General features: G+C 44.2%; 1 protein-coding gene across 7 annotated transcripts in view; it reads left to right on the top strand.

Annotated features, from left to right (window-relative positions):
• AMPH (amphiphysin) overlaps positions 1-14,556 on the top strand; it is a 252,392-nt gene that overhangs the window by 96,532 nt on the left and 141,304 nt on the right. For all 7 annotated transcript variants that reach the window (XM_045494374.1, XM_045494372.1, XM_045494373.1 and 4 more), the window contains exon 2: positions 12,743-12,823. In XM_045494374.1, coding sequence (XP_045350330.1) covers positions 12,743-12,823 — 81 coding nt within the window. The remainder of the gene's footprint in view (positions 1-12,742; positions 12,824-14,556) is intronic.

Raw genomic sequence — 14,556 nt, forward strand, 5'->3', positions numbered from 1 at the left:
ATCTGAAATAGGCTCCCAGCTCTGAGCTGTCAAGCACAGAGCCCGACATGGGGCTCAAACTCATGAACTGTGAGATTGTGACCTGAGCTGAAGTTGGACGCTTAACAACTGAGCCACCCAGGCGCCCCGAACATGCTGCACTTTTAAATAATTTTTGGTCTTAAAAATATAAAACCAAAATGGGGAAAAGTGAGCTACTCTTGATAGTAGCCCAAATTCCACCCTCATTCCCCAGGCAAAGATTTTCCTGATTCAGGATTTGCAGTAGCACATCGGATGGTGGCATTTGGTTTTCTGATATGAACGAGAGTCACACGGAAGAATTCTATTTCCTGCTGCTCTAAAACTCTCCTCAGATGCTTCAGTAATATGGAGGAGTTGCTAATGAAGACAGTTTCTAGGAACCTAGACAGCTACTCTAGGCTACTCTTGGTTGTCTTGGCAATGTTGCTGACACATATGTGTTTCTTGGAGTTAGAGAATTGCCCAAGAAGTGTTTACTGAGCTTCAGAAAAATAACGGCTAGCAAACCATGCTGTCAATAAAGATGGTTCCATAGTCTTCACAGTGTGTCATTAACCATAAAAGATCCCTCTGTATCCTAGAAGGCCGAAGATGTGACATTGGCAATACGCTTTCCTCAGATTCTCATCTGTTAGATGAGCAAGTTAGATTGCATGAAATCTATGCTTCCTGTCTGCTGTTTTACACTGTGGTTTAGGGTGAAGATGTTAAATCAAAGAAGAAAAAGAATTAACCCTTACTAAAAAGCACCTTTTGGAGTCAGGCATCAATTAGGCTCTTTTGCTTGTGTTCTCATTTAATCTCCCCAGAATTGGCATGCTCCCTGTTCTAAAGATGGGGAAACTATGGCTTAATGAAGTTAAAAGGTTTGCAGAGGTCATCCAGGTCTCATTGGTGATCAAGTGGGGTCCTGTTTCATTTGACTTTTGTCCTTATTGTTTTTCTGCTGTGCCCGTGCTGTTTCTTATAATTCAGAGCAGTGGTTCTTCATCTGATGGAAGCCATGAACCCTCTGAATAAAAGACACATTCATATTGTATTAGGCATGTAATTTCAGGTCATCATGGACACCTTGGAATCTATCTGTGGACTGGATAAAGAGCCCCCTTGCCTAGAGGGAGGCCATGGTCATCTGTATTCTCAAGGGAGACCAACAGCCTTTCTACATGTTACTCACTCTTCAGGTCTCAATTGGAGAGACTCTGTGTAGTTGTGATTGTTCCTGTATGTGTATCTTCATCAAAGAAAGGGAAAGTTGCCTCCAGGGAGTAGCGATAGAGTCATAGGATCTCAAGATAGATGTGTGCCTCAGAAGTCATCCACAAGCCCCTACCATCAGGTACTTCAAGATTGTTCAGTGTTGTGTGTTAGGAGGTCAATAATTGTAATAGCTAACCTTCTTAAGCGCTTATTGCTGGACATTGAAATGAAAGTTTTACGTGTATGTGGGGCACCTGGGTGGCTCAGTCAGTTGAGCACCCTGACTCTTGATTCTGGCCATGATCTCAGGGTTGTGGGATCCAGCCCTGCATCAGGCTCCATGCCGAGTGTGGAGCCTGCTTGTGATTCTCTCTCCCTAGATCTCTCTCTCCCTCCCCTCTCCCTCACTTGCACACGCTTTCTCTCTCTCTCTAAAAAAAAGGTTTTTTTTTTACATGTATTACCATTTAATTTTCACACCATACACCGAGTTAGGTACGAGTATTCTCCTTAGTTTACAGATGAGCTTACTACTGTAGAAAGATGAAGAGCCTTGCCCAGGGCAGATTCCAAAGGGCAGGGTGGGATGCCAGCTTCTATCCCTCTATCCTTCAAACCCAGCACCCTCTTTGTCACTTTGATATGCTGCCTCCTGTCACTTTGTTCCTACCCACAGGGAACATTTTAGCCCTCTTTTCCCTTAGGACTTCTCCCAAACCAGAGAATTCACATGCTAATGGAGCTTACACCTGAGCAAATCAATCAAGAATTCCCGAATTCCTTCCTCTATTAAATTTGATTATTTTCTCTCTGGAGCAGGCAGGTAGGAAGACGGAGAACCTTCTTACAAATGACCAAGGGATTTTTCATTCACATGTAATTCCTTACCTGTTTTTGTAGTGAAGATCAGAGAAATCCATATGATGCAGAGACCAGAAACTGTTCCCTAAATTGTGCTCCAGTAAATAGTAACCTTATAAGAAGTTAACAAATCCACATGGGAAACACAGGGTTAAATAATGTTACACAGTATTGTTTTATTGCACGACTTCTTAAAACCTTTAATATGCTTATAACGGAAGATCATGGGTGTGCGTGGGTAGCTCAGTTAGTTAAGCATCTGACTCTTGATGTTGGCTCAGTTCGTGATCTCATGGTTGTGGGATCGAGCCCCATGTCGGGCTCTGTGCTGAGCATGGAGCCTGCTTGAGAGTCTCTCTCTCTCTCTCTCTCTCTCTCTCTCTCTCTCTCTCTCTCCCTGTCACTTTCTCTCTGTCCTTACCCTGCTTGTGCATATTCTCTTTCTCTCTCTCTGTCACTCAGAATAAATAAACATTTTTTTTTTTTTAATTTTTTTTTCAATGTTTATTTATTTTTGGGACAGAGAGAGACAGAGCATGAACGGGGTAGGGGCAGAGAGAGAGGGAGACACAGAATCGGAAACAGGCTCCAGGCTCTGAGCCATCAGCCCAGAGCCTGACACGGGGCTCGAACTCCCGGAACCGGGAGATCGTGACCTGGCTGAAGTCGGACGCTTAACCGACTGCGCCACCCAGGCGCCCCAATAAACATTTTTTAAAAAAGGAAATTGTGTAAGTTTTAGGAATTACATTGGAAGGGTGCAGTTGACTAAGGTCCAATGTATTTTCCACTCATTCAGCATTCTTTATTGCCTGTATATGTGGGTTCTGTGAATTCTTCCTGGAACTGGAACATCTTACCAATTCTCTCATTAAATACTGAGTTAAAAAATAATCTTTGCCCATGTTCATTCGTATTTTTTAGGGTGCATTGTGGTTTCCTCTTTTTTAACTTTTAACAATATTCTTTGATACTCTACCGAGAGATATATAGTATTTTGTTATCTTTCAAGTAGACTTGGCCCTGGATTATTATTTTTTTACTTTTTAATTTTTTTTGTGTAGAGATTTCTGAGATTATGTCCCATGGAACACTCTTTGGGAAACACTGTTTTATAAGAACATGGTAAATCAAAAGAGTAGCTGAAAACCAAATCCCAGCTTTATACAGACTTACAATACATAAACTTAGAACATCGCTGCAGAGTAGAAAGGAAGCAGACATTCTTATTCTGACTTTGGTCCTCATCCCCATGGGGTACAAAGCAGAGAAGCAATTATCCCAAAGTCCCACAGAGACAAGGCTCTCAGTCCCATCCATTTCCAATGATTATAGTCCAGAGCCTCAACACACTGCCTTAGTGAGTGTTTTCTGTTTTTCTTTTTCCAGCTATAGCCTAATCTGCCCATCTCAACCTTTCAATTCACCTCCTGAAATCCTGGAGAAAGATTGTTGATAAGGTAGAAAAAGCTTCCAAAAATCTTTCCTATGATTTCTAATTAGTTCACAATACACTTGGGTATGTAGACTGTGTGGCCAGAATGAGAGGGAAGTTGGCAGCATTTGTTGAAAATGTGTTTTGTGAAGCCAAGATTACAGGCTCCAAGGAGCTCATGAAGGCGAGTGGTGGCCCTGCAGTGCTGTAGGGTCAGAGCAGGTGTAAGAGAGGATCCTTCTTTCCCTGAGAGCTTGTCACTTGTCCTAATGGAATGATCTTGTCTCGACATCTGTGGAATCTGGTAAGGTTGTGTTGTCAGTGTTTCTGTCCCACTTCCTGCTCTGGTGACTCACTCTTTGTGTCCTGATTTTACAAGGAGGTAATGTTCCTTCAGGCCTTTTGCGAGTCAGAGGGAAATTGGACGGTTTCTGTCTAAGTGAGGGTAGAATGGGGAGCACACGTTGTGTAGGAACTGTGACCGTCACTCAGCGTTTATGGATAAATATAATAACCTATTTTGGATGGAGATGGTGTCAGATGGCTTTCATTTAATAAAAGTGTGGATCTTCTTGGGGTGCCTGGGTAGGTCACTCTGTTAAATGTCTGACTCTTGATTTCATTCGAGGTCATGATCTCACGGTGTGTGAGTTCAAGCCCCACGTCGGACTCTGTGCTGACCGTGCAGAGCCTGCTTGGGATTCTCTCTCTCTCTCTCTCTCTCCCTCTTTCTCTGCCCCTTGCCTGCTCACGTGCACGTGTGTGCTCTAAGTAAACAAACAAACAAACAAACAAAAAGTATGGATTTTCTCACCACTAGGTGAGACGCTGACTCTGGCATCACGCTGTCTGCTTTGAGTCCTGGGCCCATTACATATGAACTCTATCACTGCGGTCAGTTTACTCCAATTTTCGGTGTTCTCATTGGCAAAATGGAGATAATCGTTGTAACCTGACTCACAAGGTTGTTAGTAAAATTAAACTCATTTTTAGATCGAATGCATATAGAACGAGGGTTGATGTATTTTACATTTACATAGATGATAGCAAATAAATCAGGGATTATGGAATTATTCGTGTAGGACATTTTCACAAGAGGAGGGAGAGCAAGAACATGTCCTTTCCTCTCTGTACTCCTTTTTCTCTGTATCCTGCCCATCGGCCCCAACAGCCCCCTCTTGATTTAGGAATTTACAGTCCCAATTGAAATCCCTGGTAGGGTTTTGTGAACTTTTGGTTTGTGACCTAAGTCAACATCTTTCATGATTTTACTGCGGGTCAGTGTTTTTGCATTGCTGACTCATCTTCTGCTGGTACGGTGGGTAGCTGAGGTCACAAAGACTGTCTGAAGAGTGCGTAGAAAGGAACCAGGAACAGAACTGCGTCCTGGTGACTTGCCTGGGTGCAGAGCTTCCGTAACTACGCGCATTTGCAGGGGCTCTTCTACAGGTGGATTGCCAACATTTTAGCAGACAAGCATTCTCTCAAACATCTGGCCAGTGGTAAATGGAGGAATATCTCCCCCTAGCTGAGGGGCATGAGGATTCATTTCAATGGTAGAATGAGGTTAGAGGGTCATTGTATTATTCTGTGCAATATTGGTATGTCCTTGAAGGGGGCCGAGGAAGGAAGACCCAGTCTCTCTCAGAGTGTCAGGATGATTTAAAGGCTTTAATAAACTTCTTTGTCACTGAATTTTGGTATAAATGTTGTATTCTGGGTCGGGTACTGGAGGTATCAGGTTTCCTGGAAAGGTAGCTCTGAGACAAGGTTGGCCAACCCAGGCACCTAGAAGAGAGCAGGATGTTGAATGCCAGGGCGAATGTCCATTCGTCTTCCCTTGATCAGTATTCCTTAAGCTGTTTTTTTCCCCCACCAATAATTATTGTTTTTAAGTTGGAGCACTAAGGTGTCCTCGACTTTAGAGATGGGGAAGGATGGAAGAAAGCAGACTTCGGGAGCCTGGTACCTGACCAGGTTCGTTGATGCATGAGTGAAAACAGCTTTGGCTGGTCCTCCCTGCACCTGCATTCTGAGGTCCCTTCTCGCTTACCTCTGTTTCCCTTCCAGGCCTCTGAACTTTCTTTCCTCCATTGTGTTCTAATTCTCACTTGGCTCTGTCACACCTAGGATAAACCTGCTTGTGTCTGAGATTTATACTTTATCTCTACTATGTGTCATTCTCAAATTTTTTAAGTCTGAAGGTCACTCAAATGGACAGAAGGCTGTGAACATTCCCTCTCTCACCTATTTTTGCTTATCTCCTCAAAAGTGCTTCCCAGAATGAGAGGAAGGCTCATGCCAGCCTCTGAGAGACTTTGATGCCATAATGGCTAATGTATTAAAATGTGCCAGAGCAAGGAGTGGATGTTGTAATGACGCAGACATAAATCTATAAAAGACCAGATAGAGAGCAAAGTACAGGACCTTGATAGGAACACTCCAAAGGATGATTCATCTTGTTCCTCTCAAGTTAGAGCACATTAAAGCTACTGCTTTAAGTCTTTGAACATACCTAGCAAGAAGTCAAAGATCTAGTACCCTGAAGTTTGGCCAACAGTGCAGTGTCTGCTCATAGGATACCAGCACAAGCAAATACCCTGCATTGTCATGTACCTGATGGCCTCCTTCCAGTCCTTGGAAGTCCTTGTGGAACTTGGCACAGGGCCAGAGTGAGCACTTGGTAAATGCTTTCTGAATGTGCACATGGACATGTGAGTATCTGGACAGATGAGTGAATGAATCCTCTGCACATGGGCAGGGGCGAAAGACCCAACTCTCCATGTCTTATCCAGACGAGAAGAGACCATGGTCATCCCATGTAGTTGCCTCCTGGATTCAGTGGATAGTGTATACGTGATTTTATGTGCTCTTCTTTTTTATAAATACATAGAGTGTGGAGAGAGGGGTGCCTCCTTGTTCAGAGAAGGCTAAATTAGGCGGTTCTCTCCTTGACTGCCTAAATCAGAGAGTTCTGAATTTCTAGAGACATTACTTGGGCACTTCAGGAGCAATTGCTCTAGAGAATTGCTCTTAAAAAGAATTTAAGGGGCGCCTGGGTGGCTCAGTTGGTTAAGCGTCCAACTTTGTTCAGCTCAGGTCATGATCTCATGGTTTGTGAGTTCGAGCCCCACATTGGGCTCTGCGCTAACAGTGCAGAGCCTGCTTGGGATTCTCTCTCTTTCCCTCTCTCTCTGCCCCTCCCCTGCTCTCTCTTTCAAAATAAATAAACCTAAAAAAAATAAAATAAAAAAAAAACAATGTGAGATTCATGTCTTTGGAGCAGCCCAGGCAAACCATTACTAACTGCTTTAGGAGACACTGAAATCGGGTTTATTTGTGGAAATACTCCAAGCTACCATATTCCCGCTTTTCCTTCCTGTTTAATTTTTAATTTGCCCATGTCATGGTGTCTTTTTACAATCACATCAGAACTTCTGAACTCAGGCCTGAGAGGGGAGGGTGACACAGCCAGCCATAGAGGGATGCTTCAGAATCTCATCGAAAGGAAAGGCAGTTTGAAAATGCTTATTCAACTTAGGATGTAATTTTGCATTCAAAAACAGCAGCGACAAAATAACAAAATCCTGTTGTTTCGAAACAGTAAGGTGTCAGTGCAGATGAAATAAGCTGTGAGGTGAAAGACCGAAGTCCTGAAGCAAAACGCATGAGGCACAACATTGTCTGCCATTTGCCTGTGCGTGGAAGGTGGCTCGTGTTGTCAGAACCTGAGTATCAGATCCGTGAATGTATAGTAATCTCCCTGTGACGTGAACATCAGTGGTGCCAAACTGGTCAGGTTAATGGATATTTTCAGTTACTGGGAGAAAAACGACAAGACTCTTCACGTTTGTTTTCCAGCTGAGCCATCGCTTCCGTCCACAGGTCCTGTTGCGTGTTTCTGGTTCTGACCTTTCCTAATCCCGCATCAAAACCGTCCCCCTCCCTGGAGCCTTCGCCACAGCCTGGGTCCCTGGTTCTCAGCGGCAGAAACCTGAGGTCATCTGTGCGTCTTCTCTGTCCCCACCCTGTCCATCTTGTAAGTGAACAAGTGTAGTGTGGATTGCGCTTTTTTAAAAAATATATTTATTTATTTTTGAGAGACAGAGAGCACGAGTGGGGAGGGGCAGAGAGAGAGAGAGAGAGAGAGAGAGAGAGGGACACACACACACAGAGTCCGAAGCAGGCTCCAGGCTCTGAGCTGTCAGCACAGAGCCCGACGCGGAGCTCGAACCCGTGAACTGCAAGATCATGACCTGACCCAAAGTCGGACGCTTAACTGACTGAGCCACCCAGGTGCCCCGGATTGTGCTTTTTAAGTGTCTTCCCAGTGTGTTTTCTCACTCAGGCTCAGTGGCATTGCCTGGACTGTGTAGTCTCTTAACTGGTCCCACCTTTACAAAGAGTCTTGCTCTCTTCTAATCTGTCCTTACCATTGTCTCCAGGCTGCACAAATCCATGCAGGTGGCTCCCTCCAAGGAAAAGCATCATTGGCTCGCCACGGTCTGCAGGAGAAAATGAAACTCTTGAGTCTTGCAGACTAATAAACCTCTCTGTCATCTGTCATCCACCTCCCACGCTAGCTTCGTCTACCCCGGTTCCCCTCACCTCGCGCCTCAGCATACCACACTCACGGTCCCTAGAACTGGCTCGCCTTTCTGCAGCCCCCTGCATGGTTGGGCACACAGTCTTCAGTAAGTCTGTCTTCTCTTCAGTTGGAGATAGGAGTGTTTGGACTTCCTTCTCTGCCTACTCTTGACTGTGATTTGTGTTCTTTCGTAGGGAAAATGTCAAACTTGATACAGTTCATTATAGATTCGAGAATTAGGTGATATCTGAAATTAGAATCTGAATTTGAATGAGAAGATACTTATTTCAGGGGCACCTGGGTGGCTCGGTCGGTTAAGCTTCCACTCTTGGTTTTGGCTCACGTTCCGATCTCATGGTTCATGGGTTCGAGCCCTGCATTGGGCTCCGCACTGATGGTGTGAAGCCTCCTTGGGATTCTCTCTCTTCCCCTCTCTCTGCCCCTCTCTGGAGATTTCTCTCTCTCAAAATAAATAAACTTAATATATATTATTTTGTCCCCCTGTTTGATGAGTAAATCTCTTCTCTGGCACCTCTATCTATTGGTTAAGCTCAGATTGCTGTTAGGACAGTGAGCTCATTACGTCTACCAAAAAACTATTTCATTTCCAGAAAACCATGAAAAATGTGTTAGTACAAAAAAAAATTTTTTTTTTACATACATAGCTTTTACCTACCAATGCTAGTTCTCGATCTTGGTTTCGGATGGAACAAGTCTGATCTTTATTGTGATGATCCTTCAGATATTTGAAGACGATTACACTCTCTTCCTTCTGGTCTCCTTTTCTCCCTGTTAATACCCCCAATTATATCACATATTCCTCTTACCTAAGGGTGTCAATTCTCTCTACCTTTCTGGGGACTCTAGCTGGCTCCAGGATGACTGTGAATTTATGTGTTGCCCAGCTTGTCCAGCCGAGAGGAACTTTTGGGCCTGCTCTGTCAGTTGCTCTCGTGCCTACTGGTGCAGCCTGAGAGCCCTTTGTCGACACATACAGACTGTCTGCTGAGGTCGTCCCTTCTTTCTCTCGAATGGCACCCATCATGTGTTTCTAACATCCATTCTGTTGCTTGTCGGTTGAAAGCCGAAAACATACATTCAGTCCTTGTATAATTGTATTTCTGACCGAAAGTTTTATCCCTGTTGAGTTTCTTCTTGTTAGACAAGGTCTTTTTGTGAATCCTGATTCTTCTCACGGGAGATGTCCAATATGTGAGATCTCCTCCCCATGTATTTGTGACTCTACGTTTATGCTGTTGATGAAATTGAAATAGGATGAGGGGTGCCTGGGTGGCTCTGTCTGTTAAGTGTCCAACTTTGGCTCAGGTCATCATCTCATGGTTTGTGGGTTCGAGTCCTGCATCGGGCTCTGTTCTGAGAGCTCAGAGCCTGGAGCCTGCTTCAGATTCTGTGTCTCCCTCTCTCTCTGTCCCTCCCCCTCTCACTCTCTGTGTCTTCAGACTAAGAAATAAACATTAAAAACATTTTTTTTTTTAATTTAAAATAGGATGAGCTGGCTCCTGTGAGAATCAGCTGAAATAAGAGACAGAATTCCCTAACGTAGTGAATGGCTTGGAGAAGGTTCTTAGCAAAGGCCAGATCCTTTCTTGGCCCTGTCCCCATGCCTTTTCTGTCTCCACTCTGTGGCTGCTGCCATCAAGATGTGGGTGTGCTGTGACCCAGAGAGGTCTGGGCCCCTTATTACTTTCAGTAGAAGAGAGAGTGTGGGATTATAGTATCGTCCAATCATAATTCCATCTCTCTTGGCACCTAGGAACAGTTTTTGTGGTTATTTTTTCTATTTTAATTATATTCTACAATTTCTAGAAATACAGATTGCAAGGCACTATGATTTAAAATTTAAATAACACGGGGCACCTGGGTGGCTCAGTCGGTTAAGCGTCCAACTTTGGCTCAGGTCATGATCTCACGGTTTGTGAGTTCGAGCCCTGCACTGGGCTCAGTGCTGACAGCTCGGAGCCTGGAGCCTACTTCGGATTCTGTGTCTCCCTCTCTCTCTCTGTCTCTCCCCCGCTCATGCTGTGTCTCTGTTTCTCTCAAAATAAAAAAAAGAAACAAACATTTTTTAAAAAAGAAAATAAAATTTAAATAACAGACTTTCAGGAGAGGGCCTGTGAAAAATCCCTTTCAGAATTGTAGATATGCACCCTCGAAGCTGTGTCTTTCTTAGGGTACAGTGGCCTTCAGGAATCTCAGGTGAGAACGTGAGAATGAGAGTTAGGATATGTAAGTCCCATTTGCTTCCCATAAGAAGGAAGAGGCTCTCCGTGAGTGGGGATAGGGGTGCCAGACCTCAAAAGGGATTTTCCGGAGAGTCTCCAGTAGGCCACTTAACTATGTGTTCCTGTTTCCTCAGCTGTCATGTGTGTAAAATAAGATGTAGCTAGGGGTGTTGTGAGAACGAAAGACATGACATGTAAATCACTTTCTGTGGTTTCAGGCATGTAGCAGAGACTCGATAAACATCAGTCTCTTTTCTCCCACTGCTGAGACCACAGTGCCTTTGCACTGCACGGATAGTGGGGGGCGGGGGCCGAGGTTGCCTGCTCAGAAGACTGACAGCTTTTCGTGGCTTTTGTGAACTGCTGACGTTACATAGGCGTTGCTTCTTTTCAAAGGCTCAACTGCTCTGGAGGAGCCAAACATTTATGAAATAGTAAATTTTAAGAATTAGGGGGAAAGATCACATAGTAAATGCTAGGTACCTTTCCCCTGTTAGTTTTAATGTTTATGTGTGTGGACACAGGTCATTTGGGAGACTTGACTTTAAAATGAAAAATAAATTTTTTTAAGTTTATTTATTTTTGAGAGAGAGAGAGAGCAAGTGAGAGAGTGAGCATGAGTTGGGAAGGAGCAGAGAGAGGGAGAGAGAGAATCCCAAGCAGGCTCTGTGCTGTTAACATGGAGCCTGACGTGGGGCTCAATCTCACAGACCTGAGCTGAAATCAAGCATCAGACGCTTAAGCGACTGAACCACCCAGGCGCTCCTAAAATGAAAACTTTTTAAAAGGTAGATGGAATAAAGAAGCAAGCAAGCACTTTTTTTTAAAATCATTTCTTTTTTTAAAAATTATTTATTCATTAAAATAATTTTTTTTAAGTTTATTTATTTAGAGGGAGAGAGTGCGTGTGTCCACATGGTGCAGAGGGAGAGAGAGACAGAATCTCAAGGAAGCACCATGCTCCACGCGGAGCCCAGTGTGGCACTCAGGCTCACAAACCGTGAAATCATGACCTGAGTCAAAACCAAGAGCCAGACCCTTAACTGAGCACCCTGCAACTTCTTCTTTCTTAAGTTATTTTGCTTTAGAATGCAGATCTGGGGGTGGATGGGAAGAGGTCTTGTAACAAGGCCCAGAAGCCCAATGTCCTTGAAGTTCCTTCTTCTGCACGTGGGACCTGTGTGATTTTGCTTTGCTGTAACAGCAGTCGTCATAAAAACAATAGTGACACTATCTTGCATTTACACAACACTTCTAAGTTGATCCCGTTCTTACAGTTTTTCAAAAGTTAAAGATAACATTGTCATGTAAATAATTTTCAACTCATTAAGGCAGTGTTCATGGGGGTTTCTTATGTTTTTGTTTTTTGGGTTTTTTTTTCTTTTCCCTTTTTTTTTTTTTTTATTCTCGAATGACTTGGTGTTTTAGATACTACACGTGGGACTACTGAGTAGGGAACCCAGGTGTGGTTCTCAGGATCCTTCTGCTCTATGCCCAGGTAACTCTCTGCTGTGTCTGTGAGAGCACCTTCTCCTGTTACCCAATCCTGTGCTCCAGGAAGACGGAACCCCTCCTGCCCAGTCCCACAATATGTAATGATTTTTCCAGTGATCTCTGCAGAGGCTCCTTCCTTGGTGGGAATGCAGTCTGCCACATTCCTGTCTGCTGGCATTTCCAGCACAGTTTGAGTCAGCTCGGCAGAGCATTCCCTGGTAACCTCGGCTCCTCCTAAGGGATATTGCTCACAATACTGTTAACCCTTCATGTTGCCTGTGACCCATGGTCTCTGATTTGTTACTTGTGCACCTCCCTTGTTTACATCACTGGACTCTGCGTTTCTCAAGATTAAGTACTGGGGCCTGGTTTCATTCATCTTTACATTTCTGGATCCTAGTGCTTAGCAGGGGGCTTTGCGTATTCCAGGACATCACTGAGCATTTTATGAGTTGAAGGGCATATTCGAAGGCGGTGGGGGAGAATTTGCCTTGTGCCTGGCTCCAGTAATTCTAATACCATCCCTCAAAAGTAGGCTAAGTGTCTAGTAGAATAACTTTGGTTCACTGTTTCATAAACATCTGCATACCTGTTATGTATCAAGCATCGTGCCAGATTGGACAAGACAAGGCACAGCCTTTCAGTAATGTAAAGCTTACTGGAGGAAACATGTATGAATCGATACATGCAATGTAGCATTTGCTCAGCCTGTGAGCAGCGGAACTGTGGTTAAAATCCCAGTCTGATCACCCAGAACCCAGCGAGCCAAGATGCTTCCAGAACAGAAACACTAGCTATGTTGAGTGACATCTCAAGAGAGCAAAACAAGAGCCTTGCCCTGCCTATTATTCGAAGACACTGTTAAATCAAACCGTTTTTGTTTCCTTTGCAAACTAGGTCCTTCAGAAGCTTGGGAAAGCTGATGAGACAAAAGATGAGCAGTTTGAAGAGTATGTCCAGAACTTCAAGCGGCAAGAGGTGAGTACAGTTTTCTAGTTTTCGGAGGGAGAAATGGGTTGACCGTGTCTGTGAACTTCTTTCTTTGGGGTTGGCGTGCCAACCTGGGGGGTGGCACTGCTGATTCTGTAGGCTCTCTTGTGATGGGCAAACGAAGAGGCAGGAGGCACTACAGGAAGAAGCTTTGTGCTTCAGTCGTAATCTTAGGAGATGAAGACGTTGCTGGTCTGGAGCTCTTCGATACAGATTATCGATCTAAAGGAAAGATGCTGTGTGTGGTGATTTATAGTATTGGTATAGTATTAGAGAAACAGTAGTTCAGATATCTACCGCACAATTATTTCAATTGTTGCATGCTTCAAGATCATGCATTCTCAAGAGGGATTATATCTCCCCCAAGAGGGTGGAAAATGGTTCTTTGTGGGTGAAAAAAACGGTGTATATCATGTAAATAGATACATAGTGTATCTGTGGTATTGAAATTTCATGGGAGTGTGTGATGAGGAAAAATAGGTCTAAAATAGCTCCTTAAGGGAGATGATAATGAGGAAAAAGGTTGAGAAACATGATTATATTTCTGCTGTTCCTTCTTTTTTTTTAAGTTTATTTATTTATTTTGAGAGACAGAGAGAGAGCAGGGGAAGGGCAGAGAGAGAGAGAGAGAGAGAATCCCAAGCAGGCTCCATGCTTTCAGCGCAGAGCCTAATATAGGGCTCGAACTCACGAACGGTGAGATCACCACCTGAGCTGAAACCAAGAGTTGGATGCTTAACCAACTGAGCCACCCCAGGCTCCCCTGTGGTGTTTGTTCTTTTAATGGGCTGCATAAAGACACACGCGTAAAGAAACAAACTCTTTTAGAAAATTATCTGTGTATATCTCCAAGGCTTGGATAAGAATGGACAGAATATCCATTGGATATCTGGACAGAATATCACTCTTTAGAGAGCATGCATGAGGGTCAAGGTAGGGGAAGGTACACGTGGGGCCATCTGCAGTTAGAAGCCTCCCATCTGGAGATCATACTAGCCATGGGGTGGGAGGAAGGCTGCACCACCAGATTCTGGAAAATGGGGTTTGGACATGGGGATGATGTGAGGACACAGCTTTATTTTCCTGGTGTCACTGGAGCTACCAGTGTCCCCAGGATGTTGTGGCCTTGGGGATGACGACAGTCAGTAATGTCAGATCATCACAGGTTTCTTTTTTATTTTTTAATGTTTATTTTTCAGAGAGAGAGAGAGTGAGAGCACAAATGGGGGAGGGGCAGAGAGAGAGGGGAACAGAGGATGACAAATGGGCTCCTTGCTGACAGCAGAGAGCCCAATGCAGGGCTTGAACTCATGAACCCTGAGATCATGACCTGAGCTGAAGTCGGACAGTTAATCAACTGAGCCACCCAGGCGTCCCGATCATCACAGCTTTCATTTTGTCCCCTTTGTTCCTGTTTGCAGATCTCAAATTGCAGAGATTTCTTTCTTCCATGTGTGTACCCGAGCACCCGCTGTTTGTCTCCCTGCATCCATGCTATTTTTGTCCCTCACCAACACAGGTGGTAAAAATCCAGCAGGTATGGAGCCAGGTAGACCAGTCTCCATCAGAACGCATTCCTGAAGACCTCCAATTTCATCCCAAGACTAAGCATTGACATGTGCAGAGAGACAGATACTCCGTTTACTGTGATAGCCATCTTGTTCTGTCTGAAAGTGACGATGGAGAGAAGGGAGTTGGAGAAGAAAGCCATGGGAGACAAA

The sequence above is a fragment of the Leopardus geoffroyi genome, chromosome A2, assembly GCF_018350155.1.
Source record: "Leopardus geoffroyi isolate Oge1 chromosome A2, O.geoffroyi_Oge1_pat1.0, whole genome shotgun sequence".
Taxonomy (NCBI): domain Eukaryota; kingdom Metazoa; phylum Chordata; class Mammalia; order Carnivora; family Felidae; genus Leopardus; species Leopardus geoffroyi.